General features: G+C 35.9%; 1 protein-coding gene across 1 annotated transcript; it reads right to left on the reverse strand.

The window, feature by feature from the left end:
• Positions 1-65: 65 nt before the first annotated feature.
• On the reverse strand, positions 66-15,800 carry pkp1b (plakophilin 1b). The gene is made up of 14 exons (XM_079628250.1): positions 15,508-15,800; positions 13,644-13,729; positions 11,548-11,785; positions 11,244-11,460; positions 11,029-11,170; positions 9,803-10,007; positions 8,295-8,463; positions 6,906-7,023; positions 5,701-5,877; positions 5,339-5,509; positions 4,601-4,754; positions 3,793-3,988; positions 2,883-2,967; positions 66-780 (listed from the first exon to the last, which is right to left on the reverse strand). The coding sequence occupies exons 1-14, from the start codon at positions 15,689-15,691 to the stop codon at positions 706-708; spliced, it is 2,217 nt and encodes a 738-aa protein (XP_079484376.1). The 5' UTR covers positions 15,692-15,800; the 3' UTR covers positions 66-705.
• Between the last annotated feature and the right edge of the window lie 2,007 nt (positions 15,801-17,807).

A 17,807-nucleotide genomic window follows, 5' to 3' on the forward strand; every position in this document is an offset into this window, starting at 1 on the left:
GGATGAAATTGTGATTCTGTAAAAGTTATAAATATTATACACTAAAGTGTGACACAGAGACATGGTACTGTTGAAAACTTTATTGAAACTTTGAAGGCAATGTGAGCTGAAAAACATGACAAATATATCCACACCCTTAACAGAACAACCACAAATTATGTATAATGATGAACAGACGTCAAAATGAGCCAAAGAGACGCCCCGATATATATTTATATTGCCAGATATATATACTTGATGTATAAAATATGATATAATTATATGACATATGATATCTTGAACTTGCACAACCTGTAACACTCTGATAAAACGTCTTTCAAAATCATTTGCATTTTATAACATATTAAAGACAAACCATGGAAAATGTAAAAATATAACAACTGCCTAACTGAACGAAAATACTACAGACATGAAAACAATGTGTCAAAATGAAGACAAAAAAAAAAACTGTTCTTGTCATTGCATTTGTCATGCATTGTTCTTAACAAAAAGCATCTACTGCCCCAAAAGAAATTAAAGCTCATTCTTACCATTTCTTCTGCAATACTTAAATGAAAATATGTATTTATTTACGCCACATCAGCAACACGGCTATTTTCATGGCCAAAACAGAATAAACAACATAATTCATTCAATTAACAAAAAACTAAAGACATTTCGGGTTCTTAAACGACATTAAAATGCAGTTTGTTTGTAAAGTGCCTCTCAGTCGACCACCTGAAGAGATTTGAAAGCTGCCGACGTTATGTCATTCACAAAGGACTTCTTATTCATGCCTTGCTGCAAGATAAACACACAAGCCAGGTTAGTTATTTTACTGTGAATATTACTAAACATTAGCACAAATCAATATTAAAGGGGCTATATGTAGAATTCAGATGATGAGACACCGGTGGCCATTAAGTGAACTGCAGCCAGCAACTGCTCGTGTTTGCGTGAGTTAGAGTGCGGATCGGGCCGAATTTTTCAGTCCGAGCCCGGCCCGCGTCCGACAGAGCAGTCACCGAACCCGACCCGAGCCCGACAGACATAAAGATATTTATGTCCGAGCCCGACCCGAGACCGGCAGTTAAAACCCCATTTTTTTCTCATACTAATGACAATTGTACGTTTGTTTGTGTGGAAAGCCCGCCTTTATTAAGCAACTTTAGGAAGGCAATCGGAAATGTCAACAGGACAAGCGCATCAGCGCGCGGAGCAACAAGCGATCTTAACACAAGCGCGCGCACATTATGCACGTGTTTCGTTGTCACGGCTACATAAACAAATGTCCGCACACAGGAAGACAGATATTATGGTAATATTTTACATGTATTTTAATCACAAAAACGATCGTTTGCATCAAGTGAAAGCATCAGGCACATTGGCTACCTACATAATAAGCTGTTTTAAATTTATAATGTTTAATGCCTTATCGCGCTGATGTGACCGAGCCCGACCCGAACCCGAACATAATTTCTAAATATCTGTCCGAACCCGGCCCGGCCCGTCGGGTACCGGCGGGTCCCGTCGGGCTCGGCTCGGGTATCCATCCTCTAGCGTGAGTGCATGTGTACAAGTGCTGTGCGCTTTCCTCACAATAACAGATAAACACACAACAAAAATAACAGCGGTTCAGAAAGCATCTGATCATAGCGATGTGGATATGTTAACAGAAACTCTCCAATTCACCGCCATCATGTCAACAGACACTTGTGATAGTTTGATTACTGTTTAGACACGTATAAAGCACTTTGGTCAACTTGTGTTGTTTTTAAATGTGCTTAGTGTGTTTCAAAATCAACAAATAAATGTTGATTGATTGATAAATTATATTTGAGATTAGTCTAGACTACATATATCTGGCTGTGTTACACTATAGTAGACTATAATCCCTTTTCTTTGCAGTACAGAATGGCTCTTTCTGCATGATCCTGAACATCGTACAAGCATTCATTTCACGTGTCAGTGAACGGAAGAGAGGCTCTCGGGAGCGCGCCTAACCGTCACATGCTTTTGATTTTTCCGGCATAAACGTCCCGAATCCTTCACTAAAAAAAATAGTCAACAGGGTTTCATAGAAAACATAAGAAGTCGGGGAAGGTCTCGTTTTTTAAGTTTCATTACAAGCTGTTCACACTGGCAATAAAAACAAATTAAAAATAAAAAAACGATAAATACATGAAAATTCTTACATATAGCCCCTTTAAATACAAGTAAACATGACCCAACACCAGTATTTACCTATATATGTTTACATAAAGACTGACTTTACAGCTAGCATGACATCTGAGTATTATGAAACCAGTGAGGTTAGATTATTCAGGTCATCCACCCACACACACACACACACACACACACACACACACACCCGATCTTATCCACTGCGACTGCACGGTCGGTGTGGTGAGGTGTGGTTGGTTTTCCCCCGTAAGCATTCTCACACACCTCACGTCTAGTTCTCCGTACCACACCCATCCCATTAATCCTCAACCGCCCCGACAGAGACACTAAACTACACACTGACGCATAATATCCCACAGCCATGTGTTTGGATAATTACATCTACTTACATGGACAAAACGTAACATTACTTTTCCTATAAGCACGCCTACAAACAAAGCCTGATGGCATTGGAGAACCTTTTTAAGATCTATAATTCTTTAAAAACCTCTATGATAAGATGATTTAATGAATCAAACTAAAACACGGATCTGAAGGACCTATTATGAAGCTTCAAGAACTGTTTTCTGATCTCCAGAGAACAATATAGCAGCTCAAGAAAGCTTGATAAAGGTTCTCAGCTGTAAATAACCGTTTTTTTATTCCAATGTCTTTTATTTGTTTTAGCAAATATTTTCTAGCAGATGTTTGGCAAATATGGTTTATGTTTGCAGTCTTACCTTTTTAAGAAAACTCTGAATGTTCTTTTCCGACCACAGACTGTGAAGAAGAACTCCTGCCGCAGTGCTGGACTTTGGCAGACCCCTGATGTATTACAATAAATGATCAATTCAAATATTAGAAAAAATATACATAATATTACTTATTTTATGCAGCTATTTTTAAACAATGTGAAAAAAAAAAAAAAAAAGTGCTACAAAAAAAACATTAAACAAAGGGGGTATATATATATATATATTGGCCCATATGTGATCCTGGACTACAAAACCAGATACATGGGTAAATTTTTTGCAATTGAGATGTATACATCATCTGAAAGTTGAATAAATAGGCATTCCATTAATGTGTGGTTTGTTAGGATAGCACAATATTTGGTCGAGATACAACTATTGAAAATCTGGAATCTGAGGATGCAAAAAAAAATGTAAACATTGAGAAAATCTCCTTTAAAGTTGTGCATTTATGTTCACGGTTGTGCTGCATTCACTCACAACAATACATGTTTTATATATTTACGGTAGAAAATTTACAAAATATCTTCATGGAACATGATCTTTACTTAATATCCTAATGATTTTTGGCATAAAAGAAAAATCTATAATTTTGACCCATACAATGTATTGTTGGCTATTGCCACAGATATACCCGTGCGACTCCAGACTGGTTTTGTGATCTAAGGTCACAATATATATATATTTTTTTGCTTTCTTAATGTATATATGTATATATGTATATATATATATATATATATATATATATATATATATATATATATATATATATATATATATATATATATATATATACACACACACACTTTTGGCCCATATGTTTTTATGCTTTTGTTCTTCTAACTCATACATCAAGACTTTGTTTAACACAACAGAACCGTGAGAAGTGTGCACTCACGTATTGAGACTCATGTTGTTGAGGGAGTTGATCAAGCCGTTGTTCAGCAGACTCTTGCCGGCCTCAGGATCGACCTGCAGCAGGGAGTGTGTGCTGTGAAGAGCGGTTGCCATGGTGCTGTCGTATTTGGGAGAGGAATCGCCCGTCGCCAGCCCTGAGTTCAGGAAACCGACCAGCTGCGGCAGAGTCTGACGGGCTTCACAAACAGAACACACTCATCAGAACATCATGCTGACCTCAAACAATCCCAGACTACAGGACATCGTACATTTACCGCACAGAACAATACTTGCACTATATAAACTGAGACAAAAACATACAGCACTTTTGATCAAAATGAGTCAGTCCAAAGCATTAGACTTTTAGAAATATGCATGCTATATATTCATATTTTGGTATCCCAAATAGATCTAAGGACTAATTGAATACATTTTATAAGATAAAGTAAGTGTTCTAAGTTTTGGTTTATGTAAAAAAAATATTTAATTTAATTTGCTATTTGCCTTTCTATCACAATGTCATGAATCTCAAGGAAACCCTTATGCAAGATATTGACGTCACCAAAAAACAAACAGTACTTTAAGTTATAATAATATCTAACCTCAGCATTTGTTACTTTACTAATTACTAGAAACATATAGGCATGCCACAAAAACAGTTCATTTGACAAAACACATAATCCAATGCAATCAGAAGTGATGCAAAAACAACATAGACCCTCACAGACCTACAACCATGATGCAACTCTTTAAAACAATAGCATCGCAATGTTAAGCCGTCTTACATGAACGATGGCACGTTAACTCACCCATGGTTTTGTTGATACGTGTAGATCTGGACAGATTCCCGAGGAGACCGATTGCGCTGTTCTGTAGCGTGGGACTGGACCGCTGCAACAATGGATTGATGTACTTGAGACCGTTAAGCTTCTGAACGATTGTGTGACTCAACACATTTGACACCTACAAAATAAGACATGGGGAAAACTGATTTATTTAACATTTAAAAAAAAATGATGCTTAATATTTTAAATATTATTTAATTATTTAATTGAAATTAAATTATAAAATAAATAGTAATATTTAAATACAAATAAATATGTTTTAATATAACACAATAAAATAATTTATATTCTTTGAGTCTAATCCATGAACATCAACATGCAAAAAAAAAAAAATTTAAAGTAATTTAATTATGTTTAATATAAAAACATTATTTAATCATAATAATTGTCATAATATAATGAATGATTAAATTAAATTAAAATTAAATAAAAACTATGCTTAATATATATATATATATATATATATATATATATATATATATATATATATAAATACATATACACATATATCACAATACAAAAAAAAAACTAAATACTTGATTTTCTTTGAGTCCAACCCATGAACAGGTGCATAGAGAAAAAAAAAAAAAAAAAAAAAGGCCTAATATATAAACCTTTACTATTTAAATACATAAAATACAATAAGATTTTCTCTGAATCCAACTGATGAACAGGTGCACACTAAACAAAAAGTAGTCTTACGGTGCCTTCATTGGCCGTGAGGTTCTGCAGCGCTCCACAGCTGGCCTCGAGTGTGGCGTCTCTGTCACTGGAATTCAACAGGTTGAGGTACATCTGCAGGGCTTTAGAGTGGAAGAGCCAGCTGGTGCCTTTAGGATTGTTTTCCTCTATCACAGGATAGTCAAAGACGCTCTGCAACACAACAACACAAAGACACTTTATAAAAACAAACAGCCTTAATGCCATACTTTTCAGTATGGTATTCTTTGAAGTACCTTAGAGTTTCACTGAAACACATGGTCTATTGAGATGGCAATCAAACTGTCCTGGTGTATATATGACAGTACCATGGTCATACGTAAGCTCGGTGTGGGGTTACAAACCTCCTGCTGCAGTTTCTGGCTCTGGGAGCTGAAGCAGCCGATCGGGCCAGCTTCTGTAGGACTGGAGCGGTTGCGAGCGTAGCTGGCCAGCGCGTTTATTTTAGAGAAGAGAGCCGGCATCTCGGTCTCCAGCTGGTAGGTGAGGTTGTGCAGAATACACACGCAGTTCTCCAAAGACTGGGTGCAGCACAAGAACACAGTAAAGAATATTATAGCTTCATTAACAAATAAAGGGATGGTTCACTATGACATAGCTGTGTCCTGCAGCGTGACACGCTTTAATCTGTATAATATACACTCACACTTATAATCCATAAACTATTTTTCTTGCTTTTTCTTAACAATTTTATTGTATAATTGTTATGCATGTAATTTTTCTGGCCTCATATTAAGTAACTATTTAGGCGAGTAGCTAAAATAAACACACTGAGATTCTCTCAAATTGTATTCAATTTAACTTTTAACTCATTGCTATGCTAATAATATAATTTACATATATGCCAAACGTGTTCATAAATAAATAAATATTTATATAAATGAATAATTATTTACATAAATATATAATTATACGTACTGTAGCTGACATGCCATTGCATAAACGTTAAATGTGCAGCCAGATTTGTTAAGTATATGCAAACTTGTTTAGCTGGAAGAGAATGAAGTTCATTTTGACAATGTGTGTTTTTGAATATTGACAAGCACTAATTATGAATAAATCCACAGAAACAGAAAGCAGATGTTGAAACATGCTTGCGAGGTTCTGATCAAATCTGGTACAAATCAATACTGCCACAACAATAGAGTTTGGCTGTTGGAAACGCCTTGTGTTTGAACATGCTTTCCCTCAGGGAGATTTAACGTTTTGGCAACACAACATAATAAAGTAAAAAAAAAAATTATCAATGCCACACCAACATTCTCCACCCAGACTATAAAAACATAGACATCTCATGCCGTCTTAAAACCCTTTACTGCACTACTACAGAGAAAACAGATCCCACACTTTTTGACCAATGACTTTTCCAATTTTAATCACACGTTGCAAAAGATATTTGGATTCAGACTGACTCTGAAAGCTGAAGTTTGAGCAATTCATTGATCAATTTGCTCAGAAATCAGGCTTGTGATTCACAAGGCCCTGTTTCCAGGTTTTCCATGACCTGTCTCCGTTCAGTAGCTCATAGAGATGTTCAACAAAGGTTTACCTGGTCATCTGGCATCCCTCCACTAATGCAGTTCTCCGTGTAGCGCATGAGCGAGTCGATGAGACCTTTGCAGTTGCGCATGGCTTGTCGGTTTGACAGTTTGGAGGAGCTTAGGTTGCTGTCGACAAACAGAGAAACAGTCACGTTGTGTTTTTACCACTGGACTTCACAAAAGCAACAAACAATCTTAAGACGGAACTGAATTAAAACGTTTATACGCTATTTGGATCACCTGAGCCAATACAAATTTTTAGCTACACTTCCAATAACTTCACTGCCACTTTTATGGCCCACTCATCATGCAATGCAAATATGTCAATATTGCGCAGCTGATCCTGGCCTAGACCCGCCCACTCACACAAGAGGAGACTTATGATTGACATGTGAAGTGACCAATAGCAGTCTGTTTTGGTTTATGTGCTGTTTAAGGTTATACAGTGGTTACACAGAATTTCCCATGGCCTAAAAGTCACCAAAAGACAAATGTTTTACCGAGAAAACGCAGAGTATTTGCTTGTGAATATCTAGTTGAATTAGTGCCTTGAACAAAACAGTTCAAAAATGAGAATTACCAGAGGTGAATATAGTAAATACGTGAACTAATAGATATCGGCATACTTCATCAGTTGATTAATCACAGTACATTAAGACAATTTTTTTTTTATTACATATGTATACATTTTCAGAAGAGAAAGCTGAACACTGGATGAAGTTAAGTTTCATTTTGTTGACATACTGTATCAGAGTTAAAGGTTTTTGGATCTCTTTTTATCACTCCATAAATCAAACAATACTGTCAACAGCCAGAAAAAAATAATTTTTACCATGTTTTTAGGAATAAAATGTCATATAAATCAGGCAGATGACGGTTAAGTGTTGATAAAGTGAATTAAAATAAACAAATGTGTATTTGAGATGTTTTTTTTCCACTATTCTGAAAGTAAACATTTTATGGAAGCAAAATGCATGAACATGCATGAAAAACCAACGCTTTTGCCTGTAGTGTCTCGCCTTAATATCAGCAACAGGACAAATGCTCATCCTCAAAAGCGCTCGTTGTTTAAAAGTTTCCGCTCACGATGGACTGACAAAAAAAGACGTGCAGCCAAAAGTTCAATAAAGCCAGGCGATCAGTTCAGAGCTTGCCGAATCCAGAAAGTGATTTACAGTTTTGTTCAAACAGTAGGTGGTCTGTGGGTGTGCCAAGGATAATATAAACCCAGATAAAATATTTGAACAGCTTACTGGTGAAAATATAACCTGAGGAATAAGGAGCGTCAGGTACTGGCTCCAACAACAATAGTACTATTATGTGTGAAGCCAGTGCTGACGTTTCCCTTGTTTACAGCACATACAGAAGTCAGAAGAATCCAGGACGTGTGATGTTACCGTAGGCATCCCGTGGCATTGAGGAAGACCTCTGGTGCCAGGCTTGCGCTGGCATTGTCGTCCGTGCTGGCGGAAAACGGCTCGATGACCTTCTCCGTGAGCGCGGGCAGAGCCGTGCGGAGCAGATCGGGCTTCAGGTTATCAGCGGAGGACAGGTTCCACAGGAGACCTAGAGAAAAACACAATACAATCCTATTTATACAGCACATTTCATACAATGGCAATTCAAAGTGCTTTATATAATAAAAAAAGAATCATAAAATAATCACAGCAGATGCATAAGAAACAAAAAATAACAATAAAAGCAAATCATAAAAAAAAAAAATTAATTATTAGTAGCACTTAACTAGTAATCTAGGGTTTAGTATAGGCGATCTAGTTCATTTATAGTTCACTAATGCATTTTTAGCTTTTCAAATCGTAGAAGTTAACATTAGTCTTCTGAACAAACATGGATTGACAACAAACAATCCTATATTTATGAATTAACCAAGATTGTTTCATGTTTTCGAAAGAAGTTTATTATGCTCACCAAGGCTGTATTTATTGGATCTAAAAATTAGGGCTGTAAACGATTAATCGCGATTAATCGAATCCAAAATAAAAGTGTGTTTACATAATATATGTGTGTGTGTGTATTGTGTATAATTATTTTGTATATATAAATAAACACACATGCATGTATATATTTGAGAAATATTTGCATTTATATACTGCATATATATTTTTAATAATTAATATAATATATAAATAGAACTATTTGATATATAAATAACAAATTTTTCTTAAATATATACATGCATGTGTGTGTATTTATATATACAAAATAATTATACACAATACACACACATATATATAATGTAAACACACACTTTTATTTTGGATTCGATTAATCGCGATTAATCGTTTACAGCCCTACTAAAAATACAGTTTTCTATCGTAATTTTAACAAATTTTAATTTATTCCTGTGATGTCAAAGCTGAATTTTCAGCAGGATAACATTAAATTAGTTTTGCAAACAAAAGCTGAATATAAACTACTTATGCACCATTAAAACTGATTAAAACTATAATCATTTTAATATTTTAAGTAGAGAGCGAACAATCTTCTACTATTATTCTGGCAAGTACTTTAAATGGCTGGCATAATGTTGACATATTCTACGTGTGTGTGTGTGTGTGTGTGTGTGTGTGTCCAGGTTTGGCAGTACATTTGATGGCCAAAACATATCCTCACTTAACTAGTGAAATATTAAGATAACCTTTTTACTGGTCCTCAATAGTGAAACAAACGTGTGTGTGTGTGTGTGTGTGTGTGTGTGTGTGTGTGTGTACGCGTGTGCTAGTGTGCGTGTGTGCGCGTGTGTGTGTGTGCGCGTGAGTGTGTGTGTGTGTGTGTGTGTGTGCGCGCGCGTGTGTGTGTGTGTGTGTGTGTGTGTGTGTGTGTGTGTGTGTGTGTGTGTGTGTGAGTGCGTGCGTGTGTGTGTGTTTGCATGACGCTGAGTCACCTGTCAGGTGTTTCTGAGTCTCAGAGTTGGTATCGCTGAGCATCTGCACAGCCTGTGTGATTCCTCCACAGCGGTGCACTTCATCTTTATTGGGCTGGTTTTTGAAGACCACGTTTCGCAGGGCAGCGGCCACCGTCTCCTGGATCTGAGGACTGGGGCTGCTCAACAGGTTGACCAGCGGAGGAATGCCCTTCAGGGTCAGCACCTGTGAAACCACAAACCAGACCGTCAAACCACTGCTGGTGATACCATAGTACAGTGATGGTATCAGATGCAGTGTTGACACACACCTAACTAAAGCTGAGCCTAAAACTAGAACTATTCAAAAAAGATTTTCAGTCCTTCAAATAAAGCTGGATTGAAATAAAATATAATTATTTAAACTAAAACATACTAATGAAAATAAAAGCTAATTCAAAATATTAATAAATACTACAAACGTATATAAATAATACTAAAATAACACTAATTACAGTATAAACTATGGTAATATTATACTTTGATGTAAAAATGTATGCTCTAGTATTTCAAAGAATACCATGGTACCTGTCCACATGACATAATATTACTATGGTACTACACTTACAAAGAAGTTTACCATGGTATTATCATAAAAAACATGGTAATACCATCAGACAGTAATACGATGGTACATTCAGTCAGTACAAAAATGTATAATATTAAATACTACGGTATTGACATGGTATTACCATTATGCTATCAGAAGGTACTTTGGTCATTTCTCCATTCAGTACTATGGTATATTATTAAAATACTATAGTACTGACATGGTAGATGGTCCAATGGAAGTAACAATGTTAATACCGTGGTAAATGTCCAAAAAACACATTTATATGGTGCATGCCTAAATAACATGGTAATTCTTTGGTACCTTTTGGTGTTTTTATAATGGTATGGCACGTTTTTTTTTTTTTTTTTTTTTTTTAATTCACAGATATTTTACCATGGTATTATCATGAATATAATGCGGAAACATGATATCATTCAGTATGGTCTATCATTTGAAGTGGATCAAAACAATTTTTTCTTGTCTTAGGACAACTTTGATTAATTTTTTTGATCTACTTCAAATGTTGACTACTGTAATTTAAAGTATATTTAAAGGAACATTATGGTGATACCATGTTAATTGTCCTAAAAACGTATTATTTCTATTGTATACATTAAAAAAACGTGGTAAAAGCATGGTGGTTTGTGGTGGAGACCTCTTGCTTGGCCTTGTTGTCGGAGAAGGTGCTGTGCTGGATGTAAGCGGCTCCACACTGCTGGTAGTTCTCATCCGGGCTGAACAGATACTCAACCGCATCTCGCATCGTCAAATCGGTCAGAGGCTTCTCTGCATTCATCCTGCCGACACACGAGTGAGTGTGAGACCAGTCGGAAACCACCACAGCATAACCAAAAACACTGCAAAACTCACCCAGAAATATCCTTGGCTTGTCCAGTCCTGATCATAGAGTTCCTGGACTCTCCGTTGGACTGCAGGGAAGACGGGCGTCTGGTGACGGTCTGAAAGGAGCCCATCTGGTTGCTGTTGGTCATTCTGCCGAAAGTGCCGTTCCCGAAAGCCTGGTTAGGCTGACTGATGGTCTTCTCCGCACGAAAGGTCTGTTTGGCGATTTGGCTGCGTTGCATGGCTCCTCCTCCTCCTCCTCCTCCTCCTCCTCCTCCTCCTCCTCCTCCTCCTCCTCCTCCTCCTCCTCCTCCTCCTCCTCCTCCTCCTCCTCCTCCTCCTCCTCCTCCTCCTCCTCCTCCGTTCACTATGGGTTGGAAGCCCAGGTCCGGGGCGCTGCGAGTGGCTTTATAGCTGTACAGCTGGTTATTGGCCCGCGACTGGACTGGGAGGGTGCCAGTAGGGGAGAACAAGGACCGATCTATCCTGCCGGCGTTACTGGTCATCTGTTGACCGCTGGAGCTGCGGTAGTTGGTGGACTTGCGCACAAAGTTTTGCCTTTGCATATTCTGGACATGGAAAACAATGGTTTTAAAGTTAGTTTTTCACTCACATATCATCATTAGGCATTTAAATGCAAAAAAAAATAATATTTAAATGCAAAAAGAATTAATGCAAAAAAATAAAATCATACAAAAAAATTACATGCAAAAAAAAATACATTTTAATATTTAATTAAATGCAAAATAGAGCATTTTAACTAGTGCTATCAAACTCTACAAGTATACTTTACAATATGTTTTAATTCTGATATTATTTATAATGAAACATTTAAATGCAAACAAATGACATGCAAAAATGCACATTTTAAATTTATGATTAAATGCACAATAGAGAATTTAACTAGTGTGATCAGACCGCATGCTAAAAAGTATACTTTAGTACTACTTGTATAGGTATACACTAAAAACGATCCTGAAATCAACATTTTAAAGGAATAGTTCACTCAATAATGTGAGCAATCATTTACTCGCCCTGAAGTTGTTCCGAACCTGTATGCGTTTCTCTCTTCTGCTGAACATAAAATACCATATTTTGAAGAATGTCCATTGACCTCCATATATGAAAAAAATACTATGGAAATGAACAGGGCCCATCAACTGTTCGGTTACCGCATTATTCAAAGTATCTTCTTTTGTGTTCAGCAGGAGAAACACATTCATACAGGTTTGGTTCAGACTGAGTGAGTAAATTATAATTTTTGAGTGAACTATCCCTTTAAATGAATCCATGCCACAGTTTTGTCTGAACAGGAGTGTTGGCTGAAAGTGTTAGCTATGGGCACGTCCACAGATTAAAATGCAACCAAAGTCGGTCTACTTCTATGAAGCAACAGTGTGCCGTTTACAAGCAAATAACGGATTCATTTGTACAGGAGTATGTTCGTGCATAATTCAAACCACAATGTTTTACATCTTTTGCCACTGTCACCTTTGGCTTGCTTATAGTTCACATTATATTCAGCAATATTATTGATTTGACTGCACTGACAGTATCAGATTTCATAATGCTGAACTTTAAACGGTTAATGAATCAAACTGAGTCAACACTGACCTGACTTCAGCTGAACAATGACACTAGTGTCTTTTTAGAGCCGCTTTACAGCAGAACTAAACTCTGTGTGCATCAGCGATCATTACTTTCCTGCTTATTACAGTAAAGCTGCTTTTGAGACAGTGTATTATATATGTATAAAGCACTATAGAAACAAAGGTGTTTTATGCAAGTAAAAAAAGGCGACAACACGGCTGGATTACACGCTGCATTAAAGCCAAACAAGATATTTAAAACACTGACAGTATTAGGATTCCTGTGGATACACCCAAAATGTAAAGAATAGTAGGCAGAATAGCTAGACACAGGCTGTTTGGTAACACAACACTGGGATGAGTCAGAAAAGGGAAGGAGAGGAGTGGTTTCGTTGAGCTTTTCCCAATTTTTTTCTGGCATAACTCAGTATAGCGTCAGTAGCAGATCTAAAGTTTTTAATGCAAGTAGACAATGAATGTATTGGACTCAACAGACACATTGACGGATAGTTTTTTCCATTCTCACGTCCTGTTATTTTGTAACAATATTTTTGTATAGAAAAAAACATATGCGTAACCAGGTTATTAGTTATAAGCTAAAGACCGTTTAGCATTCCATAAGTATCATCTATTGTTATCTTGAAGAGATGAGTCAAAGAGAAGCGTTCAACCTGAATAAAGAAATGTGTTTTACACACCCAACTGTGGGAAAATTAGAACAATTTATACACACCTGAAGTTCCGCATTAATTAAATACAAAGTTATATAAGCGAACAGGTGTGTGAAGAATGCGTACAGATCAATGAAATGATTGATCGATACACGAGATGATTTTACCCCGTTCGTCATGGTTCCTCCTCTGCTGAACGAGGATCCGCCGGGAGAAAACTTGAAGTCGTAAAACACACTGTCACTCTCAGGGCCTGCAAGTGAAGAAACCGTTCAGGTTAACAAGGTGCTATACATCTTATCAAAAATAAAACATGCATCGAGGGACGTTTTGAATATTTGTAGTATTATTAACCTATAACTAATGTATTACAAGGTACATATTTTACAGAGCGTTTCATTTTATTCTCTATATCAACATGAGAGATCACAGACTTCACTTTTTCTAAATACATTTTTTTTTTTTTTTCAAGAACTTATTTATTATGCCTGAATGAAACAAATTGGATTACCGGTACTACTAAAGTGATTGTTTTTTTTTTTTTTAAAGAAAGAAAGAAAATCATGCACATTTTCAGTTGTACAAAATTGGATTCTTTTAAAGCACATAGATTCGAACATATAAATAGATATAGTTTATAATAGAAATCAATAAAACAATTTGATTTAGTTTGCGTAATGTTCTCCAGGCCAGGGACCAAAATCAAGAGACCAGATTTGAAACTGCAGTGTGCAAATTTACAACCCGTAAAGGCTATTATGGTGGGAAAACAGAGTAAAACAGCGTTAGAAAACAATATAGGGTGTATTTTACATTGCCCGTCTTAAAAAACTCCCGAAAATATTACTTTAGAAGTTTTGGTAATGGAAACTTTACTATGGTAACCCCATCTAAAACAAAAAAATTCCTTTCTTCTAAGAATATACCATGTCACTTTTTTGTGTTCGTTCCTGTAAAAAGTGGCATAAAATATCAGACAAAAAAGTGATAGAAAAAAATGGTAATACCATGTTACCAAACCTTTTTGCCCCAATAAGGTGTTTTGAATGTCTTAAGACCTCAGATATACACTATAAATATATATTAAAAATATAGATCCACATACGGTATGGGTTTTTATAGCGGAATATACAAATTTTTCTGAGAGAAAAATTGCCAATCAGGTTGAACATGTAAAGAACAGAAAGGTTTAGGATTGCCGATCTGAGCAACTCCAAATAATGTCTCAATAATCATTTCACTTTTGCATTAGCACTGCAGGTAGAATAAAATGTGGGTTGCACTTTATTTTACAATACGTGGCACTTACGTGTACATACAGACTGTGTGTACACGTAAGTGCACGTACCGTAAAATAAAATACAGTGTACTTAACTAAGAAAGTACTGGTTAACATAAGGAAACTACATGGGTTTAAAGGGATAGTTCACAAAAAAAGAAAAAAGAAACTTTTTCTATCACTCTAAAATGCTGGGTTGTTTTAACCCAATATTGGGTCAAATATGGACAAACCCAAACGTTGGATAAAAAATGCAATTTAAAAATTTAACTCAATGGCTGGGTTTGTCCATATTTGACCCAAAATTGGGTTAAAATAACCCAGCATTTTTTAGAGTGTACTATGGAAGTCGATGGCTATCGTCAACCGTTTGATTTACAAGCATTCTTCAAAATATCTTCTTTTGAGTTCCACAGAAGAAAGAAACTCATACAGACGGGAGTAAATGATGACAGAATTTACATTTTTGGGTGAACTATCCTTTTAAGGTTAGGTTCAGGGTAACGTTACCTTTATTATCCCGTTATTATTGTAATAGCTACAAAATATGTGCATGGGGAACAAGACTGTAAAATAAAGTGCTACCAAAATGTGTCTTTGTTCTGATCTACCGGTATGTTAATACCATGGTAGTTTTTAGTACATGGACTCTTTAACTAAAAAAGCAAAATATCAATTTAAACTAAAAAAAAAAAAAAGAGTTTGACTCCGAATAAAATCCGTCTGGCATTGTAGTGCAGAAATGTACTCACTGGTGGGTGAGGCGAGCCCGGACACACTCTTGCTGCTGTATTTGGACTTGCTCCTCTTGATAGTGTGAACCTGGTCCAGGACTCGCTGTTGCGCGGATCTCAGCTCGCGGTCGGACGGCAGCGCGAGCGACGTGTCCTCCAGAACTCCTAACGAAAGAGCCGATTTTAAAGGTTCGGGCATCATTTTGGGCTTTTGCCTCTCCTCCAGTGACAGGTGAGGTCCAAATTCGTAAAGCTCCAACTATCTGCGCAGTCTGGCTGCTGTGTGTTTGATTCAGGGTTTGACTCACAGAGAGATTGAACTGGACCTGCCCTTATTCACGCCCATATGACGCCCAAAAAAACCCATGCAACACCTTTTCTGCTCTTCTCACTGATGATGATTCTAAGAAAGCCCTTTAATGATAGGACAAACTGTCACTTTTAATAAGGATAATAGATGTGGTTTGATTTTTAATGTAACATTGTGTATAGGGCGTTTTAAGGCACGGCGCGCGGGGTGTATTTATTCACAAAAAAGTTTTTTTTTTATTGCTTTTCTAATGGTTTTATGCTTTAATACACTAAATAATTATATTTAAATACTACATAAAAATATCGGACGAGACGATTTCCAATTTAAAGCATTTATTTTTAAATACGCAAATTCATTAGTGGCACGTAAGTTACACTTCCGCTAGAAAATATAGTCCCTTTGTATAGGCCTACAATAATAGAAAAACTGGGTGCTTTAAATAATATACAGTAACCAACAAAATTGTATTTAGCATCCAGGACCAAACTATTTCTATAAAAATAATAAAATCAGATGAAACAAATATATTCATTTGTTATATAAGATAAATTGGTAACACTTTACAATAAAGTCTCATTTGTTAACGAGTTAATATATTAACTAACATGAACTAACAATAATCAATACATTTGTTACAGTATTTATTAAGCTTTGTTAATGTTAGTTAATAAAAATACAGCTGTTTATTATTAATGTTAGTTCATATTAAACGGATGTTAACAAATACAACATTTTATTTTAATAATGTATCAGTAAATGTTGAAAATAACATTGACTAAGATTAATTTAGTAAACTTATGTTAAATTCAGTAAATGTTGAAAATAACATTGACTAAGATTAATTAAGTAGTAAACTTAATATATAATTTATATAAAAAAAATAATTTATATGCAATTATTGTGAATAAATATGACCATAAAAAAGCATGTTGCGACTACAATTAGCTTACCATACTATTCTAGAAATTAAGTTTATATCATTTCTCACATTTTTCTCTGTACTGAAGCCAGACCCATCTGTCACATACATTTCATATTGTCTAAAAGACCTGCTCATGGTCATAATTTTGACAAAATGTGTTTTAATGAATTAATTATTTTGCTAATTTAATTTTCTGGTTTCTTTGTTTCCAGAAGATTTATCCTTGCCCCAATGAAGGTGCCTTGAATGTTTTACTGTGCAATCACAAACCTAACTTAAATGTATACTATTGAATATATATATATACAAATATAGATCCATTGGTCTTTATAGCGGAATATATAAACATTTACTGAGGGAAAAGTTGCCAATCAAGTTTAACATGTAAAGAACAGAAAGGTTTAGGATTGCAGATCTGAGCAACTCCAAATAATGTCTCAAATATCATTTCACGTTCACGCTGCACTAGCACAAATGTGTTTCCCCCCCCCCCCAAAACTATTTATTTGAGACATTATTTTCCTATATGAAGTAAAGACTGGATCCATGAGAACATCCATGACTAGTGTGGAGACTCATCAGGCCACCAGACTGCATTACATTAGTAACAGCACAAGTGCAGACAGCAGGCCGACACACCCATGACAAGTCCTCTGCAAGGGCAGGTCTCGCTCCACTGATGGCTCATCAACAATGTGTCAACTGCAAACGACAGCGTATACTTTCACACAACGAACGTCTGTCCTGAGGAACAAAGACGAGGAGAGCTCACTTTCTCTTCTTGAGAATAAATAAACATATTAAACACCATTTAAAAAAACATCCTTTTGTGATCTGTAATATGTCTATTTTAGCATTTTCATAGATAAATGCAAACTCTGAGAAAGGCCAAACTTAATTTTTTAAACAAAACAAACTAGTTCAAACATCTACTAAATTCAGTAACTGCCAGTGTACTGTATTTTTGGGTAATAATAGCAACTTTTTCTTAACTCACCAGATATTCTTATCATTCTTCTAACCAACACTGCGCCCTTGTGGCAAGTAGATCACATTAAAGTAAACATAAAACATCACTAGCTT

Source organism: Phoxinus phoxinus, assembly GCF_949152265.1.
Source record: "Phoxinus phoxinus genome assembly, chromosome: 11".
In the NCBI taxonomy this organism is placed as follows: Eukaryota; Metazoa; Chordata; class Actinopteri; order Cypriniformes; family Leuciscidae; genus Phoxinus; species Phoxinus phoxinus.

Coding starts and splice junctions, on each gene's coding strand:
- pkp1b (XM_079628250.1), bottom strand. CDS start 15,691: ATGATGCCCGAACCTTTAAAATCGGCTCTTTCGTTAGGAGTTCTGGAG. Junction 11,461..11,547: donor AGGAGGAGGAGGAGGAGGAG/GAGGAGGAGGAG, acceptor GAGGAGGAGGAG/CCATGCAACGCAGCCAAATC. Junction 5,510..5,700: donor GCCAGAAACTGCAGCAGGAG/GTTTGTAACCCC, acceptor GTTGTGTTGCAG/AGCGTCTTTGACTATCCTGT.